Source organism: Lissotriton vulgaris, chromosome 7 (assembly GCF_964263255.1).
Source record: "Lissotriton vulgaris chromosome 7, aLisVul1.2, whole genome shotgun sequence".
NCBI lineage: Eukaryota > Metazoa > Chordata > Amphibia > Caudata > Salamandridae > Lissotriton > Lissotriton vulgaris.
In genome coordinates this window covers 1403392429-1403412776 of record NC_141695.1, presented here as the reverse complement: position 1 = coordinate 1403412776, position 20348 = coordinate 1403392429, and the positions used below count along the sequence as shown (strand labels likewise).

Here is a 20348-nt window from a genome sequence, read left to right as displayed (position 1 = left end):
TTGCGCACTCCTCCCTAAGCCCACAATACTCCCTTTTGATGCCACATATGCTGGTTTCATGTTCTCCACTCATTGCTTACTCCTGCCTATGCCCACAATACTCCCCTTTGATGCCACATATGTTGGTTTCATGTACTCCACTTATTGCGTACTCCTCCCTAAGCCCACAATATTCCCTTTTTTGATGCCACGTATGCCGGTTTCATGTTCTCCACTCATTGCTTACTCCTGCCTATGCCCACAATACTCCCCTTTGATGCCACATATGTTGATTTCATCTACTCCACTTATTGCGTACTCCTCCCTAAGCCCACAATATTCCCCTTTGATGCCTTATATGTTGCTTTCATGTACTCCACTCATTGCGTACTCCTCCCTAAGCCCACAATACTCCCTTTTGATGCCACGTATGCCGGTTTCATGTTCTCCACTCATTGCTTACTCCTGCCTATGCCCACAATACTCCCCTTTGATGCCACATATGTTGGTTTCATGTACTCCACTCATTGCGTACTCCTCCCTAAGCCCACAATACTCCCTTTTGATGCCACGTATGCCGGTTTCATGTTCTCCACTCATTGCTTACTCCTGCCTATGCCCACAATACTCCCCTTTGATGCCACATATGTTGGTTTCATGTACTCCACTCATTGCGTACTACTCCCTAAGCCCACAATATTCCCTTTTGATGCCACGTATGCTGGTTTCATGTTCTCCACTCATTGCTTACTCCTGCCTATGCCCACAATACTCTCCTTTGATGCCACATATGTTGGTTTCATGTACTCCACTTATTGCGTACTCCTCCCTAAGCCCACAATATTCCCTTTTGATGCCACGTATGCTGGTTTCATGTTCTCCACTCATTGCGTACTCCTCCCTAAGCCCACAATACTCCCCTTTGATGCCACATATGTTGGTTTCATGTACTCCACTCATTGCGTACTCCTCCCTAAGCCCACAATATTCCCTTTTGATGCCACGTATGTTGGTTTCATGTTCTCCACTCATTGCATACTCCTCCCTAAGCCCACAATACTCCCCTTTTATGCCACATATGTTGGTTTCATGTACTCCACTCATTGCGTACTCCTCCCTAAGCCCACAATATTCCCTTTTGATGCCACGTATGCTGGTTTCATATTCTCCACTCATTGCTTACTCCTGCCTATGCCCACAATACTTGGTGCACACAAGGCAGAGAAGACTTGGGCATGAAACACAGGGCCGGTCCTAGGCATGGGCGGTATGGGCAGCTGCCCAGGGCCTCGCGCTCAGGGGGCCCCCTGCCGGCCCCGCAGAGTAGGGAAAAGCGCACTCGCGCAGGCAGTAAGGCACTTAGAAGGGCCTCACATCTTCCCTTTCGCCCGGGGCCTCAGAAGGCCTCAGAAGGCCTAGGACCGGCTCTGATGAAACAGACTTCAGCGGCATCTACATGTGTTCCAGTTATAGCCTCCTCTGACTTGTCAAGTCTGGCAACTCTTGCATCCTTCATGCAATTCTGGTAGACAGAAACGCGAGCCACCCGATTCTGTTCTCCAAATTCTCTTTATTGATACAACTGTTCTGTTGTGAGACTGAGGATGGAGGTATGATTGGCACACCTGCATATTTCAGAACCAAGCATACAGCCCTCTTTGTGCGGCACCCGCATTTACTGCGGGAAAACACAAAGCACAAAACAAACACATATTGGCGATTCTTCCTTCGAAGGCACCGAGTGCAGCACAGTGTCCGGTCCTTCACGTGGGTTGGTTTCATACAGAGTTCTTTCTGGTTGCTGTTCCCTTTACACAGGTTCCCCGGCCACATATCTCCTCCATATTTAATACATGTTACTTAGGATGAAACTCAGAAACAAGTCACTGCACAGGCCAGTAACTGCTTCTGGAAGGTGCGCAAGTGATCTCTACATGATCAGACATCAGACCTGGGATACTGAAACAGGCACAACCTTTCCAACCATTTTGCAGGACTGTCTGCCACAAAAAATAGGTACGACCTTGTGACCAGGTGTGTGGGACTGGACATGGGTCACTGACATGCATTAGACTTTATTCCAGATAATTTGCTTCTCCTCACAATCTCCCTTCTTTAAATTTCAGAAAAAGGGGGAAGTCAAGTACGTCGGGACATTTCCTCTGGACAGGAGTGTTGCCTACATCATCCTGAAACTACTCTGTATTTTGGATCACACATTTGTACTCTCAGCTCTGCTGTCAGAGAGATTCTACGGCGAAGCAATAACAGAAAATATAGGCTTGAAAAGCATGGTGGTAACAGGTTTGCAAAATTAAGGTTCTATTATGGCTCCTCTTCCTTCTTACGTCTAGAACGCTTAAATTCTAGAAACTAAATATTTGGCAAACAAAGAAGAGTAAACCTGGAAAAAAGCAACAACAAAAAAAGCATCAACTAGTCCAGCAAATCGCCTCTTTTTTTATGGAGGTAGTCAATTGGCAACAGTCGGCACTGCTTGTCGAGTAAAATGATGTAACCTTCCCCAAAAAGCAAAGGTGGTGCCAGTGCACTCGGCTTCCCCTATTCAACCCTGGGAGACCTCTTCTGACAGTTCGAGAAAAGCAGAGGGGCGGCAGGAAAGTGGCTGGCTTCTCCCAAGGTTAGTTGGAGGCATAGCAAAAGGTTGCAGCGCTGGGGGATAAGCAAGATCGACACCTGTCTTCTGAAGCAGGCTGTTGTAGCTTTGCTTGATTGGGGAGTGGTCCTTGAGGCAGAAGCACAACACTTCCCTCACATGCGTATATATACATATATATTTCACAGTGGCTCCAAATACCCCAGAGTCTGCAGCAGTTATTTGGTTTGAACAACAAAATGTAGAAGCAGTACACTTTGGACGATTTTTTAATTAAAATTCTCTTGTATATATATGGATATCATAACTCCCTCCCTCAGTGGTGTCTCTATTTGCTGACTCGTTCCTCCAGCTCTGAGATGCGTCGGTCCTGTTCCTTCACCGTGGCCTTTAGCAGCCTAATCTCCTCAGTCAGCTTCTCCAAGACTGGATCCTACGGAGAATATAAAGAGGAGACAGAGGTAAGACATAGCCGTTGACACGAGAGCGCAACCGATTCCTAAGTTGTAACCTGCCATCCACTGTGGAGGAGTGCAACGCTGTGCTCCATCATGCAGATGGGGCACCAAAGAGTTGCATTTGGAATAGAATCGTGGTGGTAATCTGGGGTACTGTGAAAGAGCTGCCCCATTACATTCCTTTTGGAGATGAATCCATAATTTACATAGATCTTCCTTGCAAGTGACTCGGCACTCTCAAGGGAAGGGAAAGTCAGATTACATGTATGTACAAACACATGGCAGAAACCCTCATTTTCACATGAAAGCCCAACTCATGTGGAACTTTGTGAACTTTAGATATCAACTGTAGTTTTTACGAGGATTATGTGAAGGTTACTAATAAAACAAGCATTTGCAATGCATTAAATTGTGCATTTTTTACAGTTAGAGCTATTGAGGTTGTAAATGTCAATGTCCTTTACCTATGTGTTTTGGTTTGGAGTGTAGTGGATATCTGAATAGACACATCTGCAGCACTGCCTAGAGGGCTTACAATGAGGAATTACCAACGGGACCAGAGAATCAGCTGCAGCACTGGCTAGAGGACGAAGAATGAGGGATTACCAGTGAGACTAGAGAAGCACCTGCAGCACTGCCTAGAGGACTTAGAATGAGGAATTAGCACTTTATACCATACTTTAAATTAAACCCTCATTACCACATGTTACATAACCTCAAAGAAAAAGTTCACAACCCATTAACCACCAGAAGAAACAGTCTTTTACACCGCATAATAAAGAAATGAAAAGTAACAATTACGATTTTGCACCAAGCTAACAACCTGCCGTTATTTTATAGAATTATTTTTCTGGAACAGTATTGTTTTGCTTTTATTTGTTATATTTTAGAGATCTTCCCCCGTGCAACAGGGCCAGGCCTTTGGGAAAGTAAGTGCAGTTTAAAAACAATGGCATAACCACGAAGGTCATCATTCCTTATTCACAAGAAAAATACCTCAACTACCTTTTTCCTCCTTTAGACATGACCCAGAACCACTACATCACCAGACAGAATGAGTCACAAAATCATATAACTAATTAAGGCAAGCCGCCGCCTACCGAAAAAAAATAAACCAAATGAAACACGGTGAAATCTCAGCAGTGTACTCCAATTGCCTCTGATAACAAGCAGCCACCTACAGCAGTTCAGTGCCACCAGTCCTAAAAAAAGCACCAGCAGTTTGCATAGAATAACCTTGTCAACAAAATGTCCAATTGTGATCCCTGAGAAGGGCACAGTGAACACTGACAGGTGAGCAACAACAGAATAAAGAAAGGATTTGATTGTGGTAAGGATTAAGCATGGGGGATCATGTGAATAGAATAACATGAAAGGACTGCAACTCCCATCATTGATTGGTAGTACAGAAGCACGCTGTCTGCATGATGAAGTATTTGGAAAGCTGTTTAGTTACCGATAGGAAAGATTTCTTACTTCTTATATTTAAACACAAAGCCAGCAAGACAACAGAAAATAACAAACTAGTCCAAAGAGAGAGAGAGCTAGAAAATGCTCAAATAACAGGACTGAAAATGATGGCCTGAAAGGAGGAGGAAGAGGACCAGTCAATCCTGGACAAGACTAAACATGGGCTGCAGGAGAGAGAAGTAAAATACTAGGAGCAGCAGAGGAGGCAGTTGCGCTTTATAAAAAAAACTGCAACAAAATTATGCATTGAAAAATGAATTCTGAACCGAGCACAGAATGTCTGATAGGGAAAATGAAGAGGCTTCGCTTCCTGGCACACAAACACAGGAAGCGGGGGCTGAGGGAAGAGATGAAAAATGTATCATTTATTACAGCGGAAAAATATTATTATTAATAAATGCCATGTTTATATTTAAATTATATTAATTAAAAATTAAAAGGCACACTTCCTTTAATTGGCAGTCATCCAGACCGGGAGCTGTGAATAAAGCATATCATTTATGTTTACAATTTGAAGAGGGAGAGTAACTGGCATGGACGGGAGGGGACAGGCAAACGGAAGGAGAATGGATAAATGAGGTGGAGTGACAGGACTCCATGATGGGCTTTGCCATTGGGAGACTGACCTCTCTGCCAAAAAAAGGAAATTCCAGGTGGTATCATATTCCGACATCCGCCTCCAGCAGAATGCAAAGTTCCCAAGCAAACATGGCTTGGCTGAGAAATAAACTGGAGAGACAGGAGAGGCCCAATCTTGTGAGGGTCCCTCTCTTAATAATCCCAGCACTTGATCACAGATAATGTCTTCCATTCCTTAATCTGCCACAACGAAGCACCCACATTCAACAACGTAACACATTTTCTGCCCCGCCTTTTTGCCCCTCAGTACACTACCAGGCCCTTTTCAACGCCTGAATTAGTGCTACAATAAGTGCAAAATGTGTTCAAGTCCATGTTGGAATCATTTGAAACTGTGAAAAAAGCGCAAAATACTCTGCTCCTATGGGCAGTCACATCTAGATATCACTTGGTGGCTTTCCGATAGTGGGACTGGTTGAGAGACTACTTTTGGAATCCCCAACTCTCAATGTGTTGGATGAACCAAGAGTTGGTCCGGATCTGTGTTACCACCCAGCTTGGTGGATTTCCGATAGTGGGACTGGTTGAGAGACTACTTTTGGAATCTCCAACTCTAAATGTGTTGGATGAACCAAGAGTTGGTCCGGATCTGTGTTACCATCCAGCTCTAAATGAGGACCTTTGTCAAGAAATTATAAAATTCTATACTCACTTGTTAATACCTTCAAGCAAAAAACTTTCAAAAAACAAAAGGTGCAAGCAGAAAGTGGGAACAAATTTACATTAACCCTAACAACGAGGATTATGAAAAGATCGCGTAATCAATTGAGAAGGCAGATAAGAAAAAGAATCCGAAAAATATGGATTTGTGCTTAAAATTCAAAAAGGTCAATCACAACCTGCAGAAGTTATTGTGGGACGAAAGGAATAAAAAAAACATGATCTTTGGGCTAAAGTACACTTTTGCAATAAAAAATCAAATTCCAGAGAATTCTGGACATTAATAAACGGCTTAGTGTGGCCAAACAGAACAGCTGTAACATCTTCCTTATCTGAGAATGAGTGGATCAGGTTCCTGTCTATACATCTTAATCCTTATTGGGATAACACTGAGTTGAAAGTTAGGGCCAATATGATTGAACTAACAAAGAACGACATGATATAAACAAGTTGATATAATGAGCAAACAAATATGTAAGTTAATCCAGAAACAAAAAAATGGCGCACCTGGCCCGAACGATATTCCGTTTGCACTTTATAAGAATGACCCCAGTCTATGGTCAGTATACCTGACAAAAGTTTTTAAGGAAATTGTAAAGTCAGCATCGATACCTGAAACTTGGAAGGGATCATTGAAAGCTCCTATTTAAAATAAAGAAAGGAGTTTGGTCTTTGCCGGAAAACTACTGACTCATTACGCTCCAGGATACTGATGCCAAATTATTTGCAGGTGTACTGTTATCTAACTTAACTAAATGGGTAAGAGAAAAGCAGATAATCCCTTCGAAACAAACTGAATTTACACAAGGCTTGGGTACTACAACAAATATCCTTGTGTTATCTGTACTAATGGACAAATACATTACAAAGAAACAACCACTATACTTGTGCTTCGTAGATTTTAGGTCGGCTTTCGACTGTGTGCATAGAGATCTTTTGTGGCAGAAGTTAATTGATCAAGGTATACCACTCTCCCTGTTAACATGAATCCAACTTCTTTACACTGACATATGGGTCGGGGTCCGGATGGGAGATGGACAAACAGTATCAGAAAAAATACCAACAGCGTCAGGTTTGAAACAAGGATGTGTACTGGCCCCATTGCTTGTTTAATTTATTTTTAGCTGATCATACGCAAGCCTAAAATGAGGTGAATGCTTGTCCACCTAAATTAATCAATACTCCGATATCAAACCAGCTATATGCAGATGATGTTATCCTACTTAGTCAAACGAGAATTGGACTACAACGCCTGTTAAATTAGATTTCTAACTACTCTGAAGAAAATAGAATGGTGATAAACGAAACAAAGACAAAAATTATGTAGGTTAACAAATGCTCAAGGTCAAAACACAAGTATAAATGGAATTTGATAACTCACAAACAGAACAAGTGAGTACATATAGATATTTAGGAGTACTATTTGATCACTGAGGATCATTTCAACCACACAAGATTGACATTCAACAGAGAGCAAAAATATTGCTAGCGGATTTCATAATTATACAGAAATCCATAGGAAGGCAGAGTTATGGACCGTTTTTGAAAGTAATATCAGCAAAACATTTGCCAACTCTGACATATGGAAGTGAAGCATTGTGTGGAAAAGACTCAGTCATAATCAAAAATGCAGTCACAGAAATCTATAAAGCCCTCTTTTTAATTCCACATAATGCATCACCCGCGCAGATACGAATGGAATTTGGGATGACTAATCAGGCATTTGGGCGAAAAAGCCAATTTATTAAAGTATGGAAAAGGATAACAACGGATACTGTAAATCAATTGTCCAAATTATTGTGGCAGGAAATAAACTTAAACAGGAAAGCCCAGGCGTGGAAATATCTATGTACTCCATTAGAGGAATATTCAGTAAACTCTGCCTGGGAAATGCCAATTACAGTGAACTCATTTTAAAACGTTATCAATAGTACACATAGGTATCTATCAATACTCTTGGATAAAGATACCTTTAAAAAAAAAAACATGCGTGGTCTCTAATGAATGGATATACCAAGGTAAAACTGCAACTGTACCTCGAGATTCCTTGGTCTGTGAAGTATAAGCAAATATTCATAATAGCCTGCTTTTGGAGTATTTCCGGGCACATGTCATCTAATGGCATGATTGCGTACAGAGGCACCAACGACTTGTAACTTATGTAAACTTGGTGAAGAGAACATTATGCACCTCCTTTGTGTTTGTCCAGAACTGAAAGTTGAAAGAGTATTCATTCTTAAGAGATATTTTAATGTTCGTGGAATAAGGAGCTGCAGGCAAGCTCCAATAAGATGCCTTCATACTGACAATATTATTTTAACTTCAGCTTTTGTAAAGTTCTTAACGCGACTGAGAATTAAGTTAGAACATCAAAAACTAAAAGAATGTAATGTAGGATGTACTTAATATGTAAATAGTATAATGAACTTAATGCCCAAATTTGTTTATAATCAATTTTATAATTGGATTTTATCATTAAGAATTACTGCATATATATTGTAAGGTTTTTAATTAATCAAACAATAAACTTTTCATTCGTTCATTCATTCTTTACTCACAACCCACTTGTAAGTCATGCGCCGCTTCATTAACTTATTTAAACAGAACTAGGTAGATTGACCATCCTTGCTGTCCAGACAGAGGACAGATGTAAGAGTGATCCCTGATTCGCTTTCGTTTGACCCTGCTCTACTAATACAGGTTCTGTCTGCCTCACTCTTACCTTGGAGAACCCAGCTTCATTAGACGAATGGCTTCTGCGTGGTCCTTTGCTGTCCAGAATGTTCTTGTTCACTTTCAGCTCACGGGACTTGCTTGGCACATACCCGTCCTTTAGGGAGATCAGGATGGGATTGGCATTCTTACCGGCAAGCCACTCGTCTGCATCCATGGCAGGGTCCGGGCCTACTGTATCGGGATAGAGGTCCTCTTGGAAAAGGTCTGACTGAAGAAAGCAAAAAAAGACAACATGAGCTTCGATACTAGGAGAAAGAATCACACATCTTTACCAGAGTATCCTAGTATTTTCCTGTGACAACGCTGTTTAAGTACTGGGAGACACAGAGTTCATCTGAGATACCTCAACTTTGACATGCAGCTCTTACTTCTATTCATTACTAAGATTTTAACACATCTGACAATGCACTACAATTCCAACTTACAGCACCAGCTGCATTGCCAGTACTAGAACCCATACACAACTCTACCAGTGCACTACACTCCTGACCTGCAGCTATCAATGGTCTGGGCTCAGTGCAGCTCAGTGAAAGCCCCATCCTAATCCACAGAAATCCATGCTCTTCTAAAACTAGGTGCCTTCCACTTTTCAGGTAGGGCATATCACTTGTGACCTACCCTCCCTTTGTTACGCACTCAAAGCTGCGCACAAACCGGCCAATGCAAATCAATACTGAACTGTATAATGACATATTGTTCCAGTACTAAGACCCACATACACCTGCACCAATGCACCTCTATATTGACCTTCAGTGCACCTGGCTATACCACCACGGGGACCCAAGCACATCTCTGCCAATGAAACTTAGATCTGCAGCATCCCTTGCTATTGCTGCCCCAGGACATTCATCCAGCTATGTCACTGTACAGCATTCACGACCAGCAGCTCCCACCTCGGATTTCAGTACTCAGCAGTCATCAGTAGAGTGTCAGTTCCATTCACTGGGTCATCAGTGTATCCCTGCTTTCTGGCTATGTTATAAGAGCTTAAATTCACACCTATGTTGAGAGAAGCTACTTTTGGCCCAGAGTACCTACTATCGACCAATATGCCCTTAGAGCTAAATTCCTTAAGGGGAAGCGCTAACTCAGCTGTACTAGTAGCTAGAAGCAAAGTTCAGTTCTGTTGTTAAACCAACGCAGCAGCCCAGCTACTCATGTGCTGAGAAACCCACAGAACCAATCAACGGCAGCACCTTCAAGACCTATACCAACCAGGGTCGGACTGGGACAGAAAATACGCCAAGGCCCCAAAATAAAAGTAGTCGCTATAAGTAACTTGGATAGTTAAAACCCTGCACAATGTCTACAATTTGGGACAGTTTTGAACTTGTAAAGTCACTCTGTATGAGTGGTTTGCCAGGTTTTAGAGGTAGCATGTACTTGTGCTTTCCGCAGGTAACGCTTGTTTTAATAAGAGGAAAATTAACAGTAACAACCCCATGAACAGCTCATACACTGGCCTGTCAGACCAGCCAGTCGGGCACTGCTGATTGTCCTGTACGCCAGTCCGACCCAGGTAGCAACCCTCTGTATTCCAGCTTTCGGACCAACATACAACTTTTCTGATAGACGTCTTATTCTAAGTCACTTGTGAGTTCCTCACCTTCCTCGGCACTGTCATTGCAATTGGTTCACATTTCCTCTCATGTAATTTGTAAAATCTAGAAGAATAAAATGGGATAAGATTAAAAGGCAGCATCCCTCCTCTTACAACGTCACTGGCACAACGAATGCAGGGAAAGCAACCAATGAGATCTTTCTCTCTAGCAAGGTGTTGAGCAACAATGTATGCACTGGGGTGAAGTTCCTGGCCCGTCCTTCCTCGGATTGTGCCAGGGTAGCAGTATCTCTGCTGTTTTTTATGCTGGAAGACATCTCTTAATGGGCATTAGGGGTGGTTGATGTCAGAAGTGGGATCCCAAGGCCGAAGGAAGGTAACTTACCTGGCTATCTCACACTTGTTGACCTCCAGGCCCCTCTTCGGCATGTATCCCATACCCCGCTGTGACTCCTTGCTGCTGTACATGGACAGGTAGTGCACATAAGGGGCTTCGTCCGTGATCTCAAAGTACCGTATGCTACTGTCCCCCTACGAGGCAAGCAAAGGGTTCATTGGTCGCTGTTATTTTGGAGGCCATAAGATAGTAAATAGTCAAGGAGGTTCAAGTGAATCAGCAGTCCCATCTATCATCCAACCAACAGCATAAAGTTTGCATACAACGGCTTGCCACGGAACCCTGATGAGGATTTCACAATCTAAACACCATTTACCTTGCGCCCCCCATATCAAGTACTGACAATAATGTGTGAATGCAGGAGGAAACCTTTATTTTCTCTCTTACTTTATGACTCTCAGATCCTCTTTCGCCACTTCGATTGTGTTAGATTGCATTATCACTATGCTCTCCGCTACAAGGCACCTTTCACCATATAATACTTCCAGACCATCACAGTCTAACTACAGAGGCAAACCTCTGCATCCCGTCCCCTGCCTGTCTAGCTGACTCAGTGTCTTGTTGCCTTCTACTCCTTAGATATATCAATGATGCAACATCATGCTTAGTGTACAGTACGTCTGTGTGGTTGTGTGGTTGCATAGCGGCTAGCTCTGCCTTCTATATACTGCTCTCTGTGCACTACGGACATTGCTGTTTCAACACCTTGTTCAGCCTCGTCTCCTATCCTTTGATTTTACACAGAGTACCCCCTGCATGCTGCTCAATGGTCAGTGAACAAACACCACGTTATTCCTACACCTTGTGCTGGCTCCTGTACACCGTCCAAGCTTTCACTATGTTAATAGTGATCTTGTGCACAAAGCACTTTGCTGTTTCGACTTCTTTTGCTTCCTCAAGTACTTATATCAATGTATAACGGACTTAATGTCACTCTTTGCATCCATTTGTATACCATCTGCCACCTCATATATAGCGAGGTGCTTGTGTTATATAACATTTTCAAATAACTAAATAAATATCTGTACATAGTGCTCACTGAGCTAGGACTGACCTTCGCTGATGGTGTGCTGAGAACTGGGCTGTTCACACTCAGTAAACACCCACCAGCTTCAGCTAGGCTTTACCTGAACTAGCTCTAACCTCTATGCATTAACTACCACTCTGCTCATGCACATACAGGGCCTCTCAGACCTCACGGTTTCACTGAGTTCGCTTTTTCTTGGCTGCCCTGACCACTGTGCTCCTTACCACCTTTTTCGCTGCATGCAGTGCCACCGCTACAGCAGGAAGGCGACTGCATGTCTTCCCGCTGCACTTCCTGGCCGGTCCAGCCCCGCCTTCTGTAATGCGGTTTGCCTCACATGTTTGAGTGCATATGTGTCTAGATACTGATTGCATCCCATGCAGGTAGGAAGGAAACCAACCCAAGCGTGCCCACTTTAGCAATAAGACCGATCATGTAGCTCCACAAAACTGGACCTGAGAATCCATAGTACGTTGTATTGATGGCCATGTTGTTGAGTTTTTTATTGGTAATGTCAGAGCAAATATTTGCACAAATGCCAGCTAGCTCATTATCATTATTCAAAGGTCCAAAGCGAGCTGCCGTTTAATGCTTTTACTCACTGCTGTAATGGGGAGTTACATTAAGTGGCAGAAGTAATCAATGCATTCAAAGGTATCTATCTTCCAGCTTTTTCAAATCATAATATCTTATGCAAACCAAAATCTATTATTAATAGTACCATTTGGCAAGCTAAAGCTGTTCCTTACTCACAAAACGCGGGAGAGTTAATTTTAGATAGGATCAATGAACTGTGGATGCTACAGGATGTTAACCTTTTAGTAATGTTTCATCCTAAAATACACACCCTTGTGGTTGTGCCACAACCTCTCCTTACGGTAACTCTAAGTCACAATATGTTGTTTCTCCAGGGCCGGCTTTAGCGCCGGTGGTGCCCGGTGTGAGTGACAATCTTTTTTGGCACCCCCCAATGACCTCCTTCACCACAGATTCCCTCTCTATCACTTTCCAACATTGTCCCTCATCTCTCTATAGCCCCTCTCACATACCTTTCATTTGTTTTAAAGCGCTACTCAAACCAGTGTAGGATGTCAGAGAACTTTACATCACATACACATTATACAGAGACAATGAATCATACATGTGTAAATCAGCCTATAAAAATTGTTATATAAGACAACAAGGTAGGAGTCACATGTCACTCATACTAGTAGGCAGTATATTTTGAAAGTATTTGGTCTGGAGAAGCACAAATAGAGAATTTAAAATGTAAGAAAGTGGTTGGGCTTGTTTTTACCAATAAGAATGCAATTCTACCCAACAATCACTTTCTAGCAGCATTAGGATAATGAACGATTGGGGGAAAAAACCTAACGTTCTGACCTATATCATGCAGTTTGCATGCAGCTCTTTAATGACAGTTCAAAAGTCACTGTGCTATAGTTGGATTATGAACCTCAAGTTACAAAAGGATCTCTATGATAAAAACACTAATGTAATGAGCTATCCACATAAAATGTAGGTCAGTGATCTGCATGGCACATGTTCTTTGCAGCAGACATGTTAACCCTCTGTGCTACATTACGCTGAGTTAAAACTGTTATTAGAAAAAACACTGATCTCTCTCCAGCAGGAACATTGATTTCCAGAATTATCTTGGCATTTCTATTGTTACCTGGAAACTGCTGGAGACACAAGTAACTCTGCAGTGCGTGCTTTAAAACCCATTGTGAGAAAGTGGCTCCTTATATACTGGACCAGAATAAGGTACAGTGCGTATAGAGTCCACAAACCCCAGAGGTTTAACAGAGGTTAAAGCCAGGTGTGACCTTACTCTCTAAAGTGGTAGCTTGGTCGAGCAGTAAGGCAGTACCAGAGGACAGTGTAAAGCATTTGTTATACACACCCAGTCAGCAAAAGGTTCACACACTCAAAGACTGAACTCCAGGCCAATTGTTTTTATATCAAAATATATAGTTGTTTTATTTCTAGAACCAACAGGTATCAAAAAAATATACTGTTCTCAATATGAGAGGTCTCCGATGAGTACTTTGCAGAAAGGCAATAAACTTTGTAAAGACAATAGGTACAGAGAATGCAGTAAGCAACACAATTCTACACACAATTTAGTATTGAGCTCAATGGATTTCCTTATATAAACACAGTTGATTACTTTGTAGATTGCTTTGGTAATTCCAGGACTGGCTCCTAGATTCAGTCCTGGGGTCTAAGCTGAAAACAGTTTAGCAAAACCGTTTTAGGTATTGTAGTGATTTTTCAGGAATAAAAAGCTATTTTAAAAGTTCACACTTAGAAACTTTTCAACAGGAATCTGGCAATGTTATCCAATGGGAGAAAATTCAGGTTGCAGGTAAAGTACGATCTTGTTACTTTTGTAATCCAGTACTGGTCTCCTGGGGCCAGCACTAAATGTAAATTGACACTTGTATAGCGCACTACTCACTCGCAAGTGTCTCAAGGCGCTTGTACGAATACCCCTGTGAAACCCATCCTGGCTTTCCCTGTGAGGCATCCTTAGCATTGTGGAGATTAAGCAAGCTATTGCCCAGAGTTGGACTCCATGATTGGAATAGGCACTGAGGCGAAAATTATCAGGTCCATGGAATTTTTTGAGCCCAAGACCCGCCGAGGCGGGGAATTGAACCCTGGTCCCGGGCTAGACCTCTGCATCATGGTCTGCCACTCTAACCATTGAGCCACACTTCTCCACTTGAGCTCTGGGGTCTCAACTCAAAACAGGTAAGTAATTACGATTCAGTATTTCATATGATTTTTAAAGAAATTTCTAGTTTTCAAAAGTAGACACTTAGAAGAAATTTCATAGAAAAGCAGACAATGGATTCCTATGGGAAAAATACAAGTTACTAGTAAACACGGTAAGGATTACTTTTGCGGTTCAGTTCTGGGCTACAAGGTACAGTACTGGCTTCTCCCCTGATCACAGGTGAGTACTTCGGAATTCGGGTGATTTTATATGAATATTTTTAGTTTCCAAAACTTCACACTTCAAGATTTTTCGAGTCAAACCAGTCAATGTTATCCAATGGCAGGTGAGTGAGTTATCGGTTTCCAGGTGAGTACTTGGCTGGTGAAGTTAGGGTTATGGTCATAGACTCAGGGGTCCCCCAGGGTCAGGTAAGTACAGTTGGTTCACCCCCAGCGGCACAGGGGCGGCCGGATGCAGAGGTAGTTAGGCCAATGTTATCCAATGAGGGAAAGGGGGCCTCCGGTTGGTGGCTGCTGGCTAGCAGGCCACGCGGCTGTGGGAGCTGGGCTACTGGTCACTTGCTCAGGGCAATTGGGGAAGTAGGATAGGGCACAGGTTGCACTGCCAAGGGCACTCGGGCGGCTGAGTGCAGGGTGCTTTTGAGCCGTCGGGCGCTCAATGTTATTCAATGAGGAACTTGAAAAGGGAACAAAGGCTGCAGGCTCGGGGACGAAGGATCTTCTGGAGCGACCAACACTTCGAGGGTTAAGTTGGGGTCTTGGAGGATAGGTAGGCACCCAGGAGTTGGGCACAGGGGTCGTGGGACGCCGGGTGCAGGGGTGTCTTTTGAAGTCGGGAAATCTTACTCCCTGCTAGTCGCGGCCGGAGGGGTCCTCTGTCCTGAGGCTGCAGGCGTCGTCTGGGTCAGCGAGGAGGGTCTTTGGGCACTGGACTGAGGGTCCCAGTCGCCGGGGGGATGTCCTCTTGGTCCTGGATCACTCGGGCATGGGCCGGGCTCGGCGGGTGCAGAGTGGTTTGGTCCGGAGCTTCATGGCTGGCACCAGGGGTGTTGTTGCAGCAGAGCCTCTGCTGATGGGAGTCCCAGTCTTTAAGAGGGTCAAGGCAGGCAGGTCCTCTGGGTGTCCCAAGGTTGCTGTCTGCAGGAGTCGCCGGGATTAGGCAGGAGCAGGTTCCAGGATCGACAAGCCGGTAGGGCTGGGGCTAAGTCAGTTGTTGTCATCCTGTTGTTAGCAGCTGCACGGTGGGTCTTCTTCTTCTTGATCTTCCTTCTTCTTTTCTTATCGGGATCTAAGGAAGGAAGGAAGGTTCAGGGAGCCCCTAAATACTGATTTTAGGGGCGTTACAGGTAGGGAAAGGGCAGGGACCAATAGGTCCCTGTCCCGGGTTGGGTACACACCCTAGCCTGCTCCTCTCCTGTGGGAGGGGGGCAGGAGCCTAGCTGTGATTGGGCAGGGCTCCTCGGCTTCAAGATGACAGGAGCCCGGGGTCGTGCTTCACCTCGTCTCCCCCACCTGAGGGGTGGGGTTGGCACCGGTTTGCACCCCCCTTCCTGACGTAGTTTTTCCCGCCAGTCTTCCCGCCAGAGTGGGGGTCAGGACTGGTGGGGGCCAGTTGCTGGGTACAGCAAATGGTCAGGAGAAGCTCACAGAGGCGAATGCCTTTTAAGCTTCCCCTGCCCATCCTGGGGGAGGAGGACTAGCACCTCGCCCAGGATATGCATTGTTGCAGGCCCAGGAGAGCGGGGGCTCTCCACCCAGGGGTCCAGCAACATGTCTGCGATGTGGCAGCCTCTGCAGCCACTCAGCCCAGACGTGGACTGTGGTTAGGTTTCAAGGGCATCTCTAAGATGCCCTCTGTGGTGCATTTCTCATTAAATCCCACACTGGCATCAGTGTGGATTTAATGTGCTGAGAAGTTTGATACCAAACTTGTCAGTCTTCAGTGTAGCTAATATGGTGCTGTGGAGTTTGTAATGTCGACCTCCCAGCACCATATACTCTTAATGGCATCACTGCACTTACAGTGCCCAGGAATGGCCCTGGGTACTGTAGGGGCGCAGGGCTCATGCACCTGTGCCCTCACCACTGGCACAGGGCACCCAGCTAGAGGGGTGACTGATGTATGCCAGGGCAGTGGGTTTGTGGGCATGGCACACAGGGATGTGTGCCATGTCGACTCTTTGTTTAGTTCTGTACTTAGGCACTCAGCCTTCACAGGCAGTGCGTGGGTGCCAGGGTACAGGGCCCCTAAGTGTGGCACAATAAGTGCTGCAGCTCTTAGGGGTCTCCTCTGGTCACCATGCCCTGGGTACCTAGGGTACCATTTACTAGGGGCTGACAGGTGGCCAGAGATGCCAATTGGGTTTCAGTTTCAACACAGCTTTAGGGAAGGAACACAGGCCCTGGGTACCTGGTTGGCAGGAGCCCAGGGCACACTCCGTCAAGCACATCAGCAGTCAGAAAAAAGTGGGGGGCATACCAATGCAAGAAATATGGCACTTTCTCACACCCATGATTTATTTCTAAACTCAGCTCCACTCCCCCTCAACCCCAGAAACTCAGCACCTGATGCAGCTGCACCAGTCGCAATGTCCTAGGCCCAGCCCTGCATTTCTCTGTTCTTTCATCTTACCATTCTAACAGACTCCAAACAAGTCTTTATTAGATTTTCGGTGAATGTTGTCAAACACTGTGAATTCTCAACTGCAGGAGTCTCCAGCTCAAGTTCTTGTAGCAGAGTGGCCTTATCATGAAGTTCAGGACAGACCTTTTGGGCTTGGTCATTGCGTCTGTGGTCTAAGAATCTTTCCACAGTCATGTCTTCCTCTGTCTCAGCATAATCAATCGAAGGTGATTAATTCTTCCTTGTTCTCTCAGTCAGGCATGGACAGATGGAATTTCGTCTGCACCGATCCTCTAAGTCAGCCATTTTTACTGCTTGCCTCGTCCATTTAGAGTTCAGAGTTTGGATGCCTCTTGTGTGCACATCAGTTTGCTCTTCAGTAGGTGCAGCTCCACATGCATGCTCCTGCTTTCTAGATGGATAGATTGTCTGCAACAGTGTGTGGTTTCACACTTTAGTTCCTGCCTTTGTTTACTCTGTTGTATATATTTAAGGTGCCTGTAATCTAACCTTACTTACTAGTATTATTAACTAGCATGGGTGTGGACGTTGTACCAACCCTGCACAAGGGAGATGCCAGAATAACTAAATACCCCCACTTTGAACTATAGACCTGCCAGTCAGTGAGTGAGTGAAGCCTAAGAAGAACTTAGGAGTCTATCTAGATCATTCTTTATGAGGCTTCCAAGGGGTATGTTCTATCTCCTCCCTTTATAAGCAGGCAAGTCCCTGATTCAAGCTTTGGTAATCAGACATCTTGACTACTGTAATGCCCTTCTAGCAGCAGCAAACAAATCCGTACTGAACAGGTTGCAAGTGGTTCAGAACATGGCAGCGCAGCTGGCCCTCAATATGCCACCTAGAACAGCTTCTCTCCCATTACTAAGACGTCTCCACTGGCTTCCTATTCATAAAAGAATGACATTTAAGATTCTGCTGCTTGGTCCATAAAGCACTTAATAACAGGGTCCCTAATTATTTGGTGGAGAAACTTACATGGTATCTACCGAGCAGATCTCTGCGCTCAGGGGAGAAGGTCCTTCTTACCGTCCCTCGGTTCAACAAACTTCGCTCTGGTGGCAAAACTTTCTCATAACTTGCCCCATGATATTGGAATGCGCTCTCTATTCACTTACATAAATGTTCTAATTTCCAAAAGTTCAGGAAACTCCTGAAAACTGAACTTTTAACAACTGATCCTGCTTCCTAGCTTTCCTACGTCCGCTCACAGCTTGGCGATACCCCTTTGGGGTTGAGTCCTGGGCTGTATAAGCGCTTTCATTCATTCATTCATCCCGTTAATTGCAAGGAAGTTCCCCATGAATTGTTCCAGTAGCAAAAGTTTTCTTCTACCTTTTTCTTTATTCCTTTCTATTTTCTCTTTCCATTTTTCTTTCATTCTTTAGAACCTACTTTCCCTCCTGCTGTTTTTGCTTCCATTTTTTCTTTCCTGCTTTGCGCTCTTTTATTTTCTCCCTCTTTCGCACTCTCAATCCATTTCTCTCTGTAACCATGTTTAGTTCCTTTGCCACTCCTTGGCCCCACCACACAACAGTGTCATGTTACTTCCTTTCTGTATATGTATCGGCTTCTGCTTCTGTCTTGTGACCTCAAGGTCACAGTTCAAAGTTAGGAAGAGCCATAATACACAAGTGAATCTGTCCATCTGACAACCCCGCTCACGCTAGTATAGTGGGTGCTTCACTACGCCCTGCACTTTAGGCGATAACTCGTCACAAGCGAATGTGGTTGTCTATCAGGGTATTTCCACCTCCATTCAGAGAGCTCCAGCACATCTCGTACCATAGGAAGGAGATATCAGTGATACCTAGGGTACAATTTTGTAACCATCAATCAGCTGGTGCCATCACCATTCATGCATGCAAATTTGGAGTGGTCATTGTGTTTTAATCCAGTGTTCCCAGTACAGGACCCTCATTTAGTTCAGTTAATAAACCACAAAATCCCCCCAGTCTTCTATTATGATTTGTGTAGGTCCCTGATGCTACTCTATGCATCTTTCAGAATAAGATGTTTACTATTCTCATATATTCCAATATACATTTTAATTCATCTTGGGCCCATGTTTCACTTCACCTTGGGCATGTTTATGTTGGTCATTACTCTCTAAGATGCCCAGTGGCATACTTTGTCTCAGAAGTAGCACTGCCTTAAAGTCAGGGCCCCCTTTGTTTACGATGGGGGTCCACCAGTGCTCCAGAAACTTTGCAGAGCTCTCATGCAATCATGTCCACAGGCTGGGGCAGTGATTCAAGCCACTCACATCGGCTACAGTGAACCCTGAAGCTCAGGAGCTAGCCAGAAAATGGCACCCTCCAAAGGTTTCATGTTTGGAAAGCATAAACGTGGCTCGCGTCTCCCTACCAGATCCCTGTACTCAATCTACCAAGGGAACTCGGACAACAGAAAAGGAACCAGATGCTGAGGATACCAGCACCACTGTCTGGTCATCAGAGAGATGTGTCCATCGCCTCTCTCGTTCACAGCGGCCCATGCAAGGCAGACTCCTCCTCATCAGCACTCCCTCCTTCAGCATCTATCCCCTAAATCCAGGAAATCACCAACTTGGTCAGATAAACAGCCTTGTGCACCATTTGCAGTGTGCAGCGTGTAATTCACTATAAATACCTTGACATCAAGGCAGCATGGGGGAGGGGGGGGGGGGAGCCTAGTCTAAGCCTTGGGAAGCATAAAAAGAAAGGCCCCGAAGCAACAACAGAGTGTGCTGTTAGCAACAGGGCATTGTTCTCAGTTGTAAGTGCTCTCTCTCCCTGATTTTTAACAAAGTGGTGTCTGGAAAGGAACAACAAATCTAACTCCTACACTCACAATCTTGGTCATGCCGCATATCGACTTTACATGCTGACATATGGATTCTTTTTTTTTATTAACTTTTATTCATTTTCAGTAAAAACAACTCCAGGGTGAACAGCTCCATAACAGTTTTATGAAGAACCCGTTATTTATACTACGAATACTGAACGTTCTGTAAATCATTCTTGTTAAATCTACTTTAAAAGACAAAGAATATTATCCTTGGCGCCCACGTTTTATCTGTGGCAACTGTAACAACATTGTAATCGAAATTTGACGCCATATCTTCATGCCAGTAGCCCACTAATAATTCGAGCATTGTTTTACTTGTGGTGCCTTGGTCGCTTGTATTAGTGGGCAAGATTTCATCCAAGGTACGGATACATCGAATGTAAAAATATAATAGCAAGGGAACTTACATTGAAATACAGTGTCCAAGATGAGATATCATGTAGTTGAACATCGTAAACCTTTACCTCGAGGGGGAAACAGAGACATCCTACCACGGGAGTTTGAGACAAAATGGATTACATTTATGGGGCTTAATGCATTACTTATGCAGAAGGTATTATGAACATCAACATTACTATTTCGTTCA

General features: G+C 44.2%; 1 protein-coding gene across 1 annotated transcript in view; it reads right to left on the bottom strand.

Moving 5' to 3' along the window:
- Window positions 1–1529: 1529 nt before the first annotated feature.
- The window catches only part of LOC147705723 (coronin-1A-like), a 227440-nt gene continuing 208621 nt past the window's right edge, over window positions 1530–20348 (bottom strand). Inside the window, exons 8-11 of the mRNA XM_086932158.1 lie at window positions 10506–10651; window positions 10166–10223; window positions 8546–8767; window positions 1530–3029 (exon numbers count right to left, since the gene is read on the bottom strand). Coding sequence (XP_086788284.1) covers window positions 2925–3029; window positions 8546–8767; window positions 10166–10223; window positions 10506–10651 — 531 coding nt within the window. The 3' untranslated portion in view covers window positions 1530–2924. The remainder of the gene's footprint in view (window positions 3030–8545; window positions 8768–10165; window positions 10224–10505; window positions 10652–20348) is intronic.